Source organism: Artibeus jamaicensis, unplaced genomic scaffold (genome assembly GCF_021234435.1).
Source record: "Artibeus jamaicensis isolate MK-2021 breed Jamaican fruit bat unplaced genomic scaffold, CSHL_Jam_final contig_519, whole genome shotgun sequence".
Lineage (NCBI taxonomy): Eukaryota > Metazoa > Chordata > Mammalia > Chiroptera > Phyllostomidae > Artibeus > Artibeus jamaicensis.
In genome coordinates this window covers 638,975-653,434 of record NW_026521871.1, presented here as the reverse complement: position 1 = coordinate 653,434, position 14,460 = coordinate 638,975, and the positions used below count along the sequence as shown (strand labels likewise).

The 14,460-nt window shown below is 35.6% G+C and overlaps 1 protein-coding gene across 14 annotated transcripts in view; it reads right to left on the bottom strand.

Moving 5' to 3' along the window:
- Window positions 1-14,460, bottom strand: part of MAGI1 (membrane associated guanylate kinase, WW and PDZ domain containing 1) — a 627,829-nt gene that overhangs the window by 91,388 nt on the left and 521,981 nt on the right. For 6 of the 14 annotated variants that reach the window (XM_053669009.1, XM_053669011.1, XM_053669012.1 and 3 more), the window contains exons 6-7: window positions 6,174-6,256; window positions 2,271-2,309 (exon numbers count right to left, since the gene is read on the bottom strand). In XM_053669009.1, coding sequence (XP_053524984.1) covers window positions 2,271-2,309; window positions 6,174-6,256 — 122 coding nt within the window. The remainder of the gene's footprint in view (window positions 1-2,270; window positions 2,310-6,173; window positions 6,257-14,460) is intronic. The other 8 variants (XM_053669010.1, XM_053669013.1, XM_053669017.1 and 5 more) reach the window with 2 other exon arrangements.

Sequence of the window (14,460 nt, the reverse complement as noted above, 5' to 3'; positions counted from 1 at the left end):
ACCAACACTGTATGTATAGAGAGGGTTTCCTTTTCACACCTGGAATTGAATTTTTCCCTGAAAACCTGAGAGTTACCTACCTTAAGATTAGAATCCTCTTATTACAAAAATGGACAATCAGCTTATCAATAGATTCTGGAGTGAATGCAAAAGAAATGTGTGTGTGTGTGTGTATGTATGTGTGTGTGTGTGTGTGTACCACTCTTTATAGTAGACATGTGCAGGCAAAAATCAGAGTAGAAAATCCTATTTTCTACTTTACCTACAAGGACACATTTGGGACATTTCTACAGTATAGAAGCTCCTCTCCTGTCCCACATTAAAGGCAAAAAGTACCATAAGGCAATACTGAAAAGTCCAACAAGAGGGAATTTGGTAATAAATAATAAAATTGAGAGGTATAAAAGGCTAAATGGTAATGGGAAAATATAATTAAAAATTAAAAAAACTGGTAAAAACAATATGAGCTGATCACAGGGACAAATTAAAACACATCTATCAAGTCTCCTCAACAAGCACCAAGGCAGCTCCTCTCTCAGCTTCTCTACAGATAAGGACGGGGAAGTTAAGAGAAGCTGAATGAGTTGCCCAAGGTCCTGAAGCCAGTGAGGGGAGATCTGAGGCCAGGCAACCTTAAAGAGATAGTCCTCTGTTTCCAAACCATCACCCAGAACTGCAGCCATGACAGATACTATGCAGCTGCTCAAACTCATTTGTTAGAGTCCATAAGATCATAGGAAAATTGTGACAATATTACAGTTACTTGGGAAAGAAGAAAACAGACACCTCTTTCCTAAAGAGGAAAGACCCCTCTTTCAACATCTGAACTTGCACAGAAGCAAATTAAAGTGTGCTGAGTACTGGGCCATATTATTTCCACCAGCCACGCACACATATTAGACAGGCAGCAAGAGTGGTTCCAATGGGTTCAACAGGTGATTAATGCGCTCATTTTATGACTGGGAAACCTAGTTCTTTCTTTTTCAATTATTTTATCTAATATCACTGGACTGAAAGTTTTTAAAAAATAAAATTAGTTTCAAATTTTTCTATTACATAGGTTGAACCGCAAGTCATTCCTACTATAGTGACCACAAGGAGAACTTATTAATCATGTTTAAAAATAGATCTATCAATGGTTATCAACCATCACTGGCATATCCACCAATTACCATAGGATATGTTCTAAACATAAAGAAAAGCAGAGCTAAATTCTAGTGTATCATAACTCTAGTCAACTATGATTATCTTCATCTATATAACAAAATTGAATAAAAATAATCATCTCTATTAAATATTTTCAGTTAAGGCAATCTTGAAAACGCTAGGCTGATTCAATGATCTCATTATAGTTCCATTCATAGTGACGTCAAATGATTTTCTATTTAAAAAATATACTATTGTAAATTTTTAATCAGCCAAGGCTTTCTTTTACAGTTTAGCCAGAATCTGAGCTTTCTCATCTATTCTTCTGGGGAGGAATCAGATGGAATGCAAACCAATACTAACATTGTTCAAAGCTGAACTCTAAAACTGCTAACTTAGAGAACATCATTCAATATATTCCAACAGCAAAGATAAAAAAGTTTGGCATTTTCTGCTAATGTAAATTACTTTCCAACTACAATAGTTAGGGTAGTAAAAACTTGGTTTACATAGATACATACATTCTATGGAAAATGGTATACACAACCAAACACAGCATCTGGTTTTCAAGCCATTCACTACAGTTACAAACATATGGCCAATGACTTAAGAACAACATAATACCGAAAATATTAACTATTTATTCAATTAAGAATCACTGATGTTACTGTATTACTGTCACTCCTTGAATTAGTCTGATAGTTTTTTCCTTGTTTTGCTTTGCTTTTTTGGTATTACCTATGTAGATAACTATCCACACCTAACAAATAGCAAAATGAGGCCGAGATAGGTTATATGAGAGAGTTCAAGGGACAAGGCAAGGGTCTATTCCCTCAGTTTTTTCTTAATACTCAACTTACAAGAATACCTAGTAACTATTTGCTAATTCTCATTATATTCTCAATTCACTCAGACTTTTTCTTTGCAGATGTAACTTACTACATACAACTCTGCATGATGTCTGCAGTTAGGCACGTGTTGCAAGATTGACCTTTCGTGGATAAACTGGAATGAAAATCATAATTGGAGAAGTGTAAACTAAAGAAACTGAGAGGTTAAGCAATTCATTGGAGACAAAACCATTCAGGACAAGTCATGCAACAGCAGCAGGCTGGAGGGTTTACCTAGTTCACTGTCCAGCTCCTCGGTGTGGACCCCTTCTTCTCCAAAGGAATAGCAGGAATGAGACAGAAAAGAGAGAAAGAAAAATTCAGACACCAGCACCAAGAAAGAAACTCCTCTCCGAAAAACAGCAGCGAGTACATCACTTGATTTTGTCCTTACCTGTAATGTGGCTTATTTCATTGACTTAGCTAACAAACTCAAGACCTCAGTATAAATCATAAAAGGGTAGGAGCTGGATGGTATTGGCAACAAAATTATATGGCTCATTTCCTTGGGTATCGAAATAGGGTTTGATTGGTGGTAAACATGGTAAGTACCTTCGCAGTTTCAATGTTCTTAAGCAAAAAGCCACTTACTACAGGCCTTATTTCAAGGAAACAAAGTTGTTAGACCTTTCAATATCAGTCCTTTTAATACTTCAATAATCCTCTAATCATCAAGGTAATTACATTCACAATTAAAGCATTACTTATCTTATAAATGATACTGCTGCCTTAACAATGGGTGGTGAGGTCAAACTGAGAATGAAGATTGTAAAATGAGCTACACTTCAAGATCTTTTAAACTGGGTTAGAAAGAATTATGTCAGATGATGTGCATTAGGGAAGCAAAGCTTGAAGGCTACCCTGAAGGAGGCAGTTTACTTTACATATTTCTAAGTCAAACAGAAATATTCGAATGAAAATACTCTCGGTAACTTCAGTGAGTGAAACAAGTCAAGATCCTTTCCATTCTAGAGCCCCTCTTGTTGTCAGTAAAACATTTTATTGCCTGTGGAAAGAACACAGGCCTGCACCACAAATCACTTCATATACTAAGTCTCTACAGCTGTAGAGTGGTAGCTGTCTCCTCCACGGTAAGCCCCACAAAACCGGGGAGCAAGCCTGTTTTCAGTAAAGCAATTGGCTCATGCCCAGTGTGGCTTTGGTATATGATAGGGACAAAACATTTCTCAAATTGATGATTAATCAATTATTTACTTATAACCAACATGGCCCTAAATACCTTATACACTTTTTAAAGACTATACTACTGTAAACAGTAAGTTCTGATGCTGGCATTATATCTCAACAAAGAGAGAATATGATTTACATAAAACCTTTCATGGAAATGCTCATTTAGATACTATTTAATAATGTCTTTGGGGGCATTTATTCATTTCATCAATCATTATTTAGTGAGACCAACCATGTACCAGTCACTATGCCAGGTGACAGAGATACTGAAATGAGCACGGTCACATCTCTATCCTTCTGGAGGAGGAGACAAGTCCAGAGCTCACACAAATAAAAATTAAGTTAAAACTGTGATAAATTCTCTAGAATAAAACATATAAAGGAGCGACCTAGTCATATCTGGGGGCAAGATCATACATAGGAAGAGTCCCTGAGCTAAAATTTGAAGGATAGACAAAATTTAACAAGACGATATAGAGTGAAAAATGACAAGAATTTAAGTCCTCCGAGAGCAGGGCTTTTTGTTTATTGTGTTCATTCACGCATCTGAAGTTCCCAGAACACATGATATGCAGAAGACACTCAATATAGAGGTGTAGGATGTAAGAGTATTTTGAGGACAGAGACCCGAACATCTAAGTGGCATGCAGCATGTTATCCACAGAGAGTAGAAAGAGATACAGGAACAATACTATGACCAGCAGTGTTATTCTCCTTTGTGTCATGATATAAACAATAATACAAGGCAGCTTTGTGTTAGTCAGCAACAAAAGAAAATGCAGGTATGGGAGCCTATACTTGCCACGGTGTAGGCTCCACCATGACAATCTGGTTAATACATTTAACCAGATAATCTGGTTATATATTTATACTGTTTTGTATACAGGCACACAAACATAGGTATGATTTCTACTAGAAACAGAATATAGGGATTATAATGTTGAAAGGATAATTACTAAACTAAGTATGCTTGGTATGAATACATACTTGTTTCAAAGGAAATAACATTTATAGCAACAATAGGAAACCTGAGAATTAAAACTTACTAGATTTGGTAACAAAACCACTGAGTAATTCTACTCAATACTTTCACTGTATTAATACTTTTTTTAGTAAAAACTACTGGAGTTCTCTACAACTTATAAAATTATACTAACAGGTATTTTCATATATTCCCATCCAACTATACTGGACATTGACATGAAAGACCCTATGGTAATAAGAATGCCTACACATGATATCTAAACCACCAGGCTTCAAGTAAAGTTTAAATTTTGTTCCATGAAGTTTTATGATTAAGTGTATTTTATGTTCTGATCTTTGAAAATTAGTCGCCGATATATTATATATATCAAACAGAATATTTGTATATTCAGGATAGCCCACTATCCCTTAAACATGCAAAACTATGTAGTTGACCATACCTATTCCATTCCTTCTTCAGGGACAGACCAAGCAACCCCAATAAAATGAGCATCTCAGTCATGCCCTGTCAGTCAAGGGATTTGTATTTCTACTCAGAGTCAATGAGGTAAATATGAAGACGTAATTCCATGTTCACTTCCTGTGATCTTCAGTCCATTGTACAATGGGAGGATCTTGGAGTACAACATTTTGACAGTGTTATACTTCCTTGGCTTACATTTTCAAACAAGCCTCAAGGATACATATAACAATGTACTTGCCTCATAGGGTAAATTAATAAAATCTCACTATCTTACAGTGTAATATGTATTCAATAATTATACTAATTCAAATACAAGAAATGAAAACCAAGTAGTAAAGCAAACCATTTCCCTTTTAATTTGTCCATGTCCAAAAGTAATTTTGGTAGAATTTGGTCAAGACTCTAGTGTACTGAAAAGGACCACAGTGTTCCATCTTACTTTTTTTTTTTCTTTTGGAAAAGTAATTAGAAATCCCAAAGCCTTGAAATAAACTATTTTAAATGGTTACTTTTATAGCCAGTTGGTTCTTTTTTGAGATTAACAAGGACAGTGGGGGTAGACACCTCAGCCTCCTTCTTGGAAAAATACACTTTTCATGTACTTAGGATAGACTCAAAGTCACAGAGGTTCCCAAACAAGTCAGCATCTGCTTTCCCTACCAGGGGCGTCCGATCTGCGGGCTGCATGCGGCTCAGGATGGCTATGAATGCAGCCCAATACGAAGTTGTAAATCTACTTGAAACATTCTGAGATGTTTTTTGTGATTGTGTGTCACCATGTATTTAATGTGTGGCCCAAGTCAACTCTTCTTCCAGTGTGGCCCAGAGAATCCAACTGGCTGTGCACACCAGCCACACCAAGTCAAGACTGGGAAAATAGGAGTTATAAAATATCAACAGTTTAAGAAAAGCTGATATTCCACCGCCTCAAGACTTTTGTAATAGAGGATTAGTGTTCAATAGGTAAGTCTTTATTCTTAGACTTTACAGAATTTCCTTCAAGTTCCTGAAGGCAGGGATTGCATCTTAATTTAAACAGTTTCTGACTGTGTAGAGTTATGTTTCCAACGGAAATATGACTATGTACTGCCTTTTTGTGTAAATAAATTATTCTCTTAAACAATTCTACTGATTTTCCTTCTGCTTTTGGAAACCTCAATGCAGTATTAGAAATTGGATAACTTTTTAAAATATGATTTTATTTATTTATTTTTAGAGAGAGGGAAGGGAGGGAGAGAAACATCAATGTGTGGTTGCCTCTCCCATGCCCTCTACGGGGAACCTGGCCTGCAACCCAGGCATGTGCCCTGACTAGGAATTGAATCGGCAACCCTTTGGTTTGCAGGCCCACACTAAATACACTGAGCCACAACAGCCAGAGCTGGATTACCTTTTAAAAACTCATTGTTAGAACTGGTTTGATCTTGCTACAACTCTAAAATATGCATGTGTGACCATATGGCCAATGCATGTAAACCGAGACCTTCTGAGCCCCTTACCATCATCTTCACACTCTTCCAGGGGCTTCTGCTGCTTGTTCAGGCACCGAGGGTCTAACCATGATGTTGTTTTTGTGTTATGACTGAAATCCAGAAACAAAAACAAGAATATGTTTGAAAAGGGAAAGCAAAGAGGAAAAGCAATGACAAAAGACTTTTACACTCTCGAACATTTGCTCTTCAACCAAAGATGCTTTCACAACAAACCCAGACCAGAGGAGAGCCCGAATTTGGAATTATAACACAGCTTAAGGGAGATCTCTGGCAGGCTTTTTACTTATGCAAGGTATGATCACTCCATTATTGCAAGCTAAAATTGTAAAACCAGTTTTGTTTTTTAAAAAAGAGTTCCAAATGACACACCTTGTCCATATTGTCCACCATTGCCTAAATTTATTTTAGTCTTCGCATCTGCTGAAGAGCAAACTCCAGTTTATTTTAAATTTGCTATTACTTAAATCTTGAATACTGGAATTCACAAAGAAGGCTGCTATTTCATTCATTCTACTACACAAGAATTCTCATGACATTGGGAAACCCCCGCAATTCATACAAGTAGCTCAAAGCAGCTAACATATATCATTAATTGCAGTGTCAAGTTATGATTCAGATCTAGTGAAGGTGGCCCGAAATCACTTTACATAAATAAAACGTGGGCCAAGAAAAACCTTCAAGAAGGGCAACATTATGCCTGACTGCCTTCTGGAAGGTATAACTCTAGATGAAATGTCTGAACAGACACTGATTTGGGCCTTGAAATTATGAAGTATACGGGAACATTTCAGAGAATGTTGGCCTTCATTGTCTTAGAAATGTCAGGAGAATGACTGGCAGAATCGGCCCCGACAGATCAATGCGGGGGGCAGCTGTGACTGAGTGCTCAGTGCACTCTGCACACGAATGAGGAGGGCAGAGGGCTGCAAGTCCAGGCGTTCACGCTGCAAACCGGAAAGGAAAATAAACTAAAGATCAATTTTTGAAGTGTAGGCAGTAACCTAAAGTTTTTTGAACTCTAAAGTTTAAGTTGTAATTATGTTTTTTTAAAAACTGCCACCATTTTTTTATCTTGGAATAAAATCTTATTGAATGTTGGCAAATAATTCCTTCAGTGAAAAGCAGAATGTGCAAATGTATGTAACATGTCATCCCAACTGGGTTCAAAGAAAGGTGATTTAGTAACAACTATTACCACCAATACTACTTATTTGTCTTGCTACAACTACCAGAATCTGTTCTTTCACATGTCAGAATTCATTTCTTTCAGTAGCCCTACGAGAGGAGTATTATTAATACTGAAATGATTACTCCCCACTTTACAAATAAGAAAACTCAGGGCACAGAAGTGAAGGAATCTGCCCAAGAACACTGCTGATACAAGGATACCTGGGGATCAAACCCAGGGAATCTAGCACTAGAACCCATGGTTTGCACTATCCCCACACAGTAAGACAGGAATACATGGTCATTGCTAGAAGGGAGCAGTGTGTATGACTGAAAAAAAGAAAAACAGTTTTAAAAAAATAATTTTGAGATAACTGCAGATTCACATGCATTTATGGAAAAAAACAACCACCAGATATTCCTGCATTGCCTTTTCCCCAGTTGTACCATTGGTCACATCTTGCAAAACTACAGTACAACACAATGTCATATTCAGAAACTGATGTTTAGACAGTTGAGGTGCAAAATGTGTTCCATCATCTCAAGGATCCCTCATGTTGCTCTTACACCCATACCTGGTGCCCTTTTAATTCCTCCTTATCAAACCCATTGTAAAATAGTGGCAACCACTAATCTCTTTGCCAATCTGTAATTTTTTCATTTGGCAAATGTTATATAAATGGAACCATACATTATATAATCATTTGGGGTTGGCAAAAGTAGGTTTATGTTTGTAAGTATGTGAAACACAGAATTCATTCTTGTATTATTATTAGTTATTGTATTATTAATTTGTATTACAAATATAAACCTACTTTTGGCCACCTCTCTACATCAGTACTTATTTTATTGTTGAGTAGCATTCGATGGCATCAATGGACCACAGTAACCACTGAAGGACATCTTGGTGTTTCCAGTTTTTGATATTGGGTTGGCAAAAAAGTTAATTTGTTTTTTTCCATAAGATGGCTCTACTAGCGCCTACCTGTCTTTAACTTCATTCGAAGCAATTTGTTAGATTGTATTGTGACAGCTGTTATATCAGCATGCATTTACAAAACGACATCAAAATTGGTGTATTTTTGTGTAGCCATTGAAGATGGAAGAAATATGCAACATTTTTAGCATATTATACTTCATTATGTCAAGAAAGATAAAAATGCAATTGAAACATAAAGAAAAGATTTGTGCAGTGTATGGAGAAGGGGCTGTGACTGATTGAACATGTCAAAAGTGGTTTGCAGAGTTTCATGCTGGAGATTTCTCACTGGACAATGCTCCATGGTCAGATAGAGCAGTTGAAGTTGCCAGTGATGAAACTGAGACATTAATTGAGAGAACAGTCAACGTTATATCATGCAGGAGATAGCCAACATGCTCAAAATATCCAAATCAATAAAGTTATTGGTAAAAATAGAAACGTGTCCTTTATTTTACAGAAAAAACTAAATAGACTCTTTGGCCAACCTGATATTTGAAACAGATCTACTTAAATATTCATGCATGGGTTTTCATGTGAGTGAAAATAAATGTTCACTTCTCTGGCCAAATGTGCACCTGCTGTGCCATATTGTAGTTGCCTGTTCAGTCTTTTAAAAATTGGCCTGGCTGTTTTCTAAAATGCCATACAATTCTACATACCCACTAGCAATATATATGAGTGATCTAGTTTCTCTGCATCTTTGCCATAATTTAATGCTGTTACTTTTTTTATTTTAGCTATCCTACTGGGCACATTATAATATCTCTGTAGTTTTAATTTGCATTTCCCTAATGGCTAAAGATGTTGAACATTTTCTCAGGTACTTACTTGCCATCTGTATATCCACTTCAATGAAAATTTATGTTCACGCTTTTAGCTTATTTTCTAATTGGATTTTTATTTTTTACACTGTTGAGTTTTCAGAGTTCTTTATATATTCTAAATTGACACCAGTCAAGTATTAGATGTGGGATTTGCAAATACTTTTCCCAGTCTATAGCTTGACTCTTCATCCTCTTACCAGGGTCTTTTCGTAAACAAAAGGTTTTTTTCATTTTCATAAATCTGAATTTATCATTTATTCCTTTTATTTTTGTTTTTAATCAGTGACACTATTGCAGATACCCTCTTTGTCCCCCCTACCATTTACTCCTTTTAGGGATAATGTGTATGATGTAAAACTAAGAATCCTTGCCTATTTTCAGATCTCAATATAGGAAAAATCTGTACTATTTTGTTACAGTTTTTCCACCTAAGTTTTATTGCTTTACATTTTATATTTAAATGTATGGTGATCTATTTTGAGGGGTTTTTTTTGGTATAAGGTATGAGGTGGAGGTTGATGTTAATTTACTTGTCTCTGGCTGTCCAAATGCTTTAGCGCCACTTTATTGAAAAGGTTATCTTGCCCATATTAAATTGCTTTCTCATCTTTGTTAAAAATCAGCGGGACACATATGTGAGTCAGTTTCTGGGTTCCATTGATATATGTGTCTATCCATCAACAGCATTTTCAGAAATACTTTGTGTCTATGGCTATTTAATAAATGTATATCAGATAGACTGATTAACAGTGATTTATTTTTGTATTTTCAAAATTGTTTTACTTATTCTAGTCCCTTTGCCTTCCTATATAACTTTTAGAATAAACTTGTCTATACTAAAAAAAAATGTCACCGAGATTTCTGGAGGATGTGCAATAAATCTGTATACTCATTTGGGGAGAGATGACACCTTTTACTGTACCAATTCTGAGTCTTTTGATCCATGCGTAGGGTATGTCTCTCCATTTATATAGACTTTTAATTTCTCTCATCAGCATGTTGTAGTTTATAACATATAAAATATTGTATGTTTTATTAGATTTAAACTGAAGTTTTTTATTATTTTGAATTTTGTTGTCCATATATCCATCACTAGTATATAAACATACAACTGATAGTTGTATGCTTATGTTTTATCTCGAACTTCACCAAACTCGCTTATTCTAGAAATTTTTGTACATTTCATGTTATTTTCTGTAACAATAATCTGCAAGGAGAAATAATTCTATTCCTTCGTTTTTAATTGTATGTCTTTCATGTCCTTTTATTGATTTATTATCCTGTCTACAATTCCATCATGATGTTGAGTAAGAGCAGTGAGAGCTAACTAACATTTCTTGGCTTATTTTAAATCTTGCAAGAAAAATATTTTCTTCCACCATGAAGTATAATATTAGCATTAGGTTTTTTCGTAGAGGTTCTTTATCAAGAAAATTACCCTTTATTCTTATTTTTCTGAGAATTTTTATTGTGAATGATTGCTGAATTTTGTCAAATGCTCTTATTGCATCGATGATTCTGATATAATTTTTTTCTTCAGTCTCTTAATATGGAAAATTATATTGATTAAATTTTCAAATGTTGAACCAGTTTTGCAACCCTTAGATAATTTCCATCTGGTCAAGGTATATAATTTTTTCTAAATTACTGAATACCATTTGCTTATATTTTATTACAGATTTTTGCATCTATTAATACATTCATGAAGATACTGCTTCTGCAGTTTTCTTTTTCTTTTGGACTGCCCTTGTTTTTGGTACCAAGGTAACACTAGCTTCATAGACATTGGAAAGTATTCCTACTCTTCTTTTTTCAGGAAGAGAGAGTAGAAATTTAATCCTTTGAACAGTTCTCTAGTGAAAGTATTTGGACCTGGAGATTTCATTTTCATTAATTTTAAAATTAAGAAGTCATTTTCTTAATTGTTATAAGGCTATTTGTATTATCTATTATCTATTGAATAAGTTGTGTTCATTCATGTTTCTCTAGGAAGTGGTCCATGTCATGTAAGTTGTCAAATTTATGTATAAAGAACTTATCTTTTATCTTTTGGATGTTTCAAGGTCTGAGGTGATTTCCTGTTTAATTCCTAATATTGGTAATTTGTGTCTTCTCTAAGTTCTATCTTTTTTTTTTCAGTTTTGTTAGAGGTACTTCAATTCCATTAATGTTTTTGAAGAATCAGCTGATTGTTTGATTTTTCTCCACTGTTTTCATTTTCAATTTCACTGACTTGTTCCTTATTACTTCCTTCCATTTATTTATTTCACATTTAATCTGCCATTCTTTTTCTAGGTTCTTGAGTTGGGAGTTTGGATGGTTTATTAGAGACCTTTCCTCTTTTCTAATACATGTGTTTAGTGCTATAAATTTACCTTTCTCCCTCTCTCTTTTTTTAATTGTTGTTCAAGTACAGTTGTCTCCATTTACCTCCCACCACTCCCCCCACCCCATCACTTTTTTGGCTATATCACACCTATTTTGAGATGCTATATTTCCATTTTTATTCAGGTCAATGTATTTTTTTTAATTTCCCTTGAGATTTCCTACTTGACCCACAGATTATTTAAAAGTGTGTTGTTTAATTTCTAAGTGTTTAGAGATTTTCCCACTTTATCTGATATTAATATGTAACTCTTACTTTCTTTTGATTAATGTTGTAAGGTATATTTTTCCAAACTTTTACTTTCAACTTACCAGTACTTTTTAATTTGAAATTAGTTCTGGTAGACAGTATATAGTTTGGTCATATTTTTAAATCTCTACCATTCTCTATTTTTTAAATGTTGTATTTAAATTCATTTAATGCAATTATTTATGTGTTAGGACTTAAGTTTTTCATTTTGTTTTGTATTTGGCCTGTTTTTTCCACCATGTGAGAACACAGAGAGAAGACAGCTATCTGTGACCTAGGCAGTGAATTCTAATCAGATGCAGAATCTGCCAGCACCTTGATCTTGAACTTCCTAACCTCTACAACTGTGAGAAATGTCTGTTGTTTAAGCCCCCCACTCTACGTTATTTTTGTTACAACAGCCCAAACAAAATGACTATATTGTCTCTCAGTATATATAGTGACATATCTAGCCATTAATCTATATGTTTTCTATATATATAAATAGTATGTAGGGGACCAGTTTGTGTTGGCCTGGCAAATGTGACTCAGTTCTGTATGGAAAACCTACAGATGTGAAGTGGTGGGCAGTACCCAGACTTGCAAACCCAGTTTTCCCGTGGGAATCAGGCCCAGAAAATGCATACAGATTGTTATGGCTTGCTCTTGCTAAAACTCCCTCACCCTGGTCTAAAGCAACAGATGTATATTGTCTATCTTCAAGGTAACTTCCAAAGCCTGTGTGAGCTCTCCCAAGGACAGAGCTAATCATCTCATTGCCACCCCCCTCTGCATGTTATTTTTATTTCCTTGATTGTACCTAGAATGTAGACAATAATGTTCTATGTGATAGATATTAAATCTTTCTTTGATGTAAGACCCCAGGAAAATAATAAAAGCCTCTCTAGGCAAGGGTGGAGGCGCTTCGCTCTTGAGGGAGTGGCCGAGGCACCATAGGCACTCTCCCCTCGAGAGAGTAGTCCTTCCTGTTCCCTTTTCCCACACAGGATTGTTGCTTCCTGTGCACTGATTCTCGTCGTCAACCACAACAGGCGGACTCTGCTGGACAGGGTCTGCTACAATAATACATGCACGTAAATATCCCTTTCCCTCCCTCATTTATAATAAAATTGTCTTAAATATTTTCTCTACATCCACTTAAAACATATTAGACAATGTTATAATTTTTGCTATACTCTCAAACCTAATAAGAAAATTTAAGAGGAAAAATTGTATTTTATTTACATATATATATTAAATTTTATTTATTTATCTTTAGAAGGAAAGGGAAGGAGAGAAGGAAAGAAATATCAATGAATGGTTGCTTCTGGTGCACCCCCTGATGGGAACTGGCCCCTGCTGGGAACTGGCTTGCAACCCAGGCATGTGCCCTGACTGGGAATCGAACCGTGATCTTTTGATTCGCAGGCCCGTGCTCAATCCACTGAGCTACACCAGCCAGGGTTTATTTACCTATATTTTTATTCTTTCATTGTTCCTTCTTCCTTTCTAATGTTCCAAGAACATTTCTCTTATAATTTTATTTTTGTTTAGCAAATAACCTTCAGCCATTCATTTAGTATAAGCCTACTGGTGGCAAATGCTTAGTTTTCCTTCATCTGAGAATGTCTTCATTTCCTTTCATTTTCATTGGATACACAACTGTGCATTTGTCTTTCTTTTCCTTCAGTACATGAAAAATGCTGTACTGCTTCCCGCTAGCCTGTGGCTTCTGATGAGAAATAGTGTCATTGGAATTGTTTCACCAATATAAGTAATATATTATTTCTGTCATTGCTTTCAAGATTTTTCTTTGTTTTCAGAAGTTTGACAATGATGTATCTTGGTATAGTTTTTTGGGAGGAGAGAGCCTGTCTGCATCCACTGAGCTTCTCTATAGTTTTATTTCTTTGGGAAATTTTTGAGAATTTTGTTCTTTCAGTACCTTTTCAGCCCCACTCAAGTTTCAATTCTCCTGGGACTCTGAGGATACAAATATTAGATCTTCTATTACTGCTCCAAAGCCCCCCAAAGTTCTTTTCATTATTTTACACAGTTCATTTTCTCTCTGTTGTTCAGAGTGGGCAATTTGTATTTTCTATCTTGAAGTTTACTGATTCTTTCTGCTCACCCCTCCATTCTGTCTTTGATTCTATCTACTGAGCTTTTTATTTTGGTTATTTAATTTTTCCATTTTTTTTAACTTCTGTTGCTTTCCTGAGAGTTAATTTTTGTTGAAATTTTCTATTTTTCCGTTTATTTCAAGTATGTTTGTAACTGCTCATTAAAGACCTTACATGATGGCTGCTTTCAAATTTGCCAGATCACGCTGATATCTGCCACTGGGTGTTGGCTTCTACAGGTTATCCTTATTCGCTCAATTTGAGATTTTTCTGAATTTTGGTACAAGAGAATTTTTATTAAAACCTGGACACTTGGGACACTAGAGTGCTATCTATAGAATTCTGGAGCACATTTAAACCTTCTGTTTTAGTAGGTTTTTCTGACACTGCTCAAGCAGGGGAAGAGATGGTGCTACCTGTTACTTATGAGTGATGTTAAAGTACAGTGGCCCCATTTGGCCTTCACTGACACCCAAATGGGAGAAGAGCTTGTTATTACTGCTGGGTGAAGATGGAAGTTCTAGCTCCCCTCTGGGTTTCTGCTGATCCCGCATGGCTGGGAGGGTAGTAGTGCCTCATTACT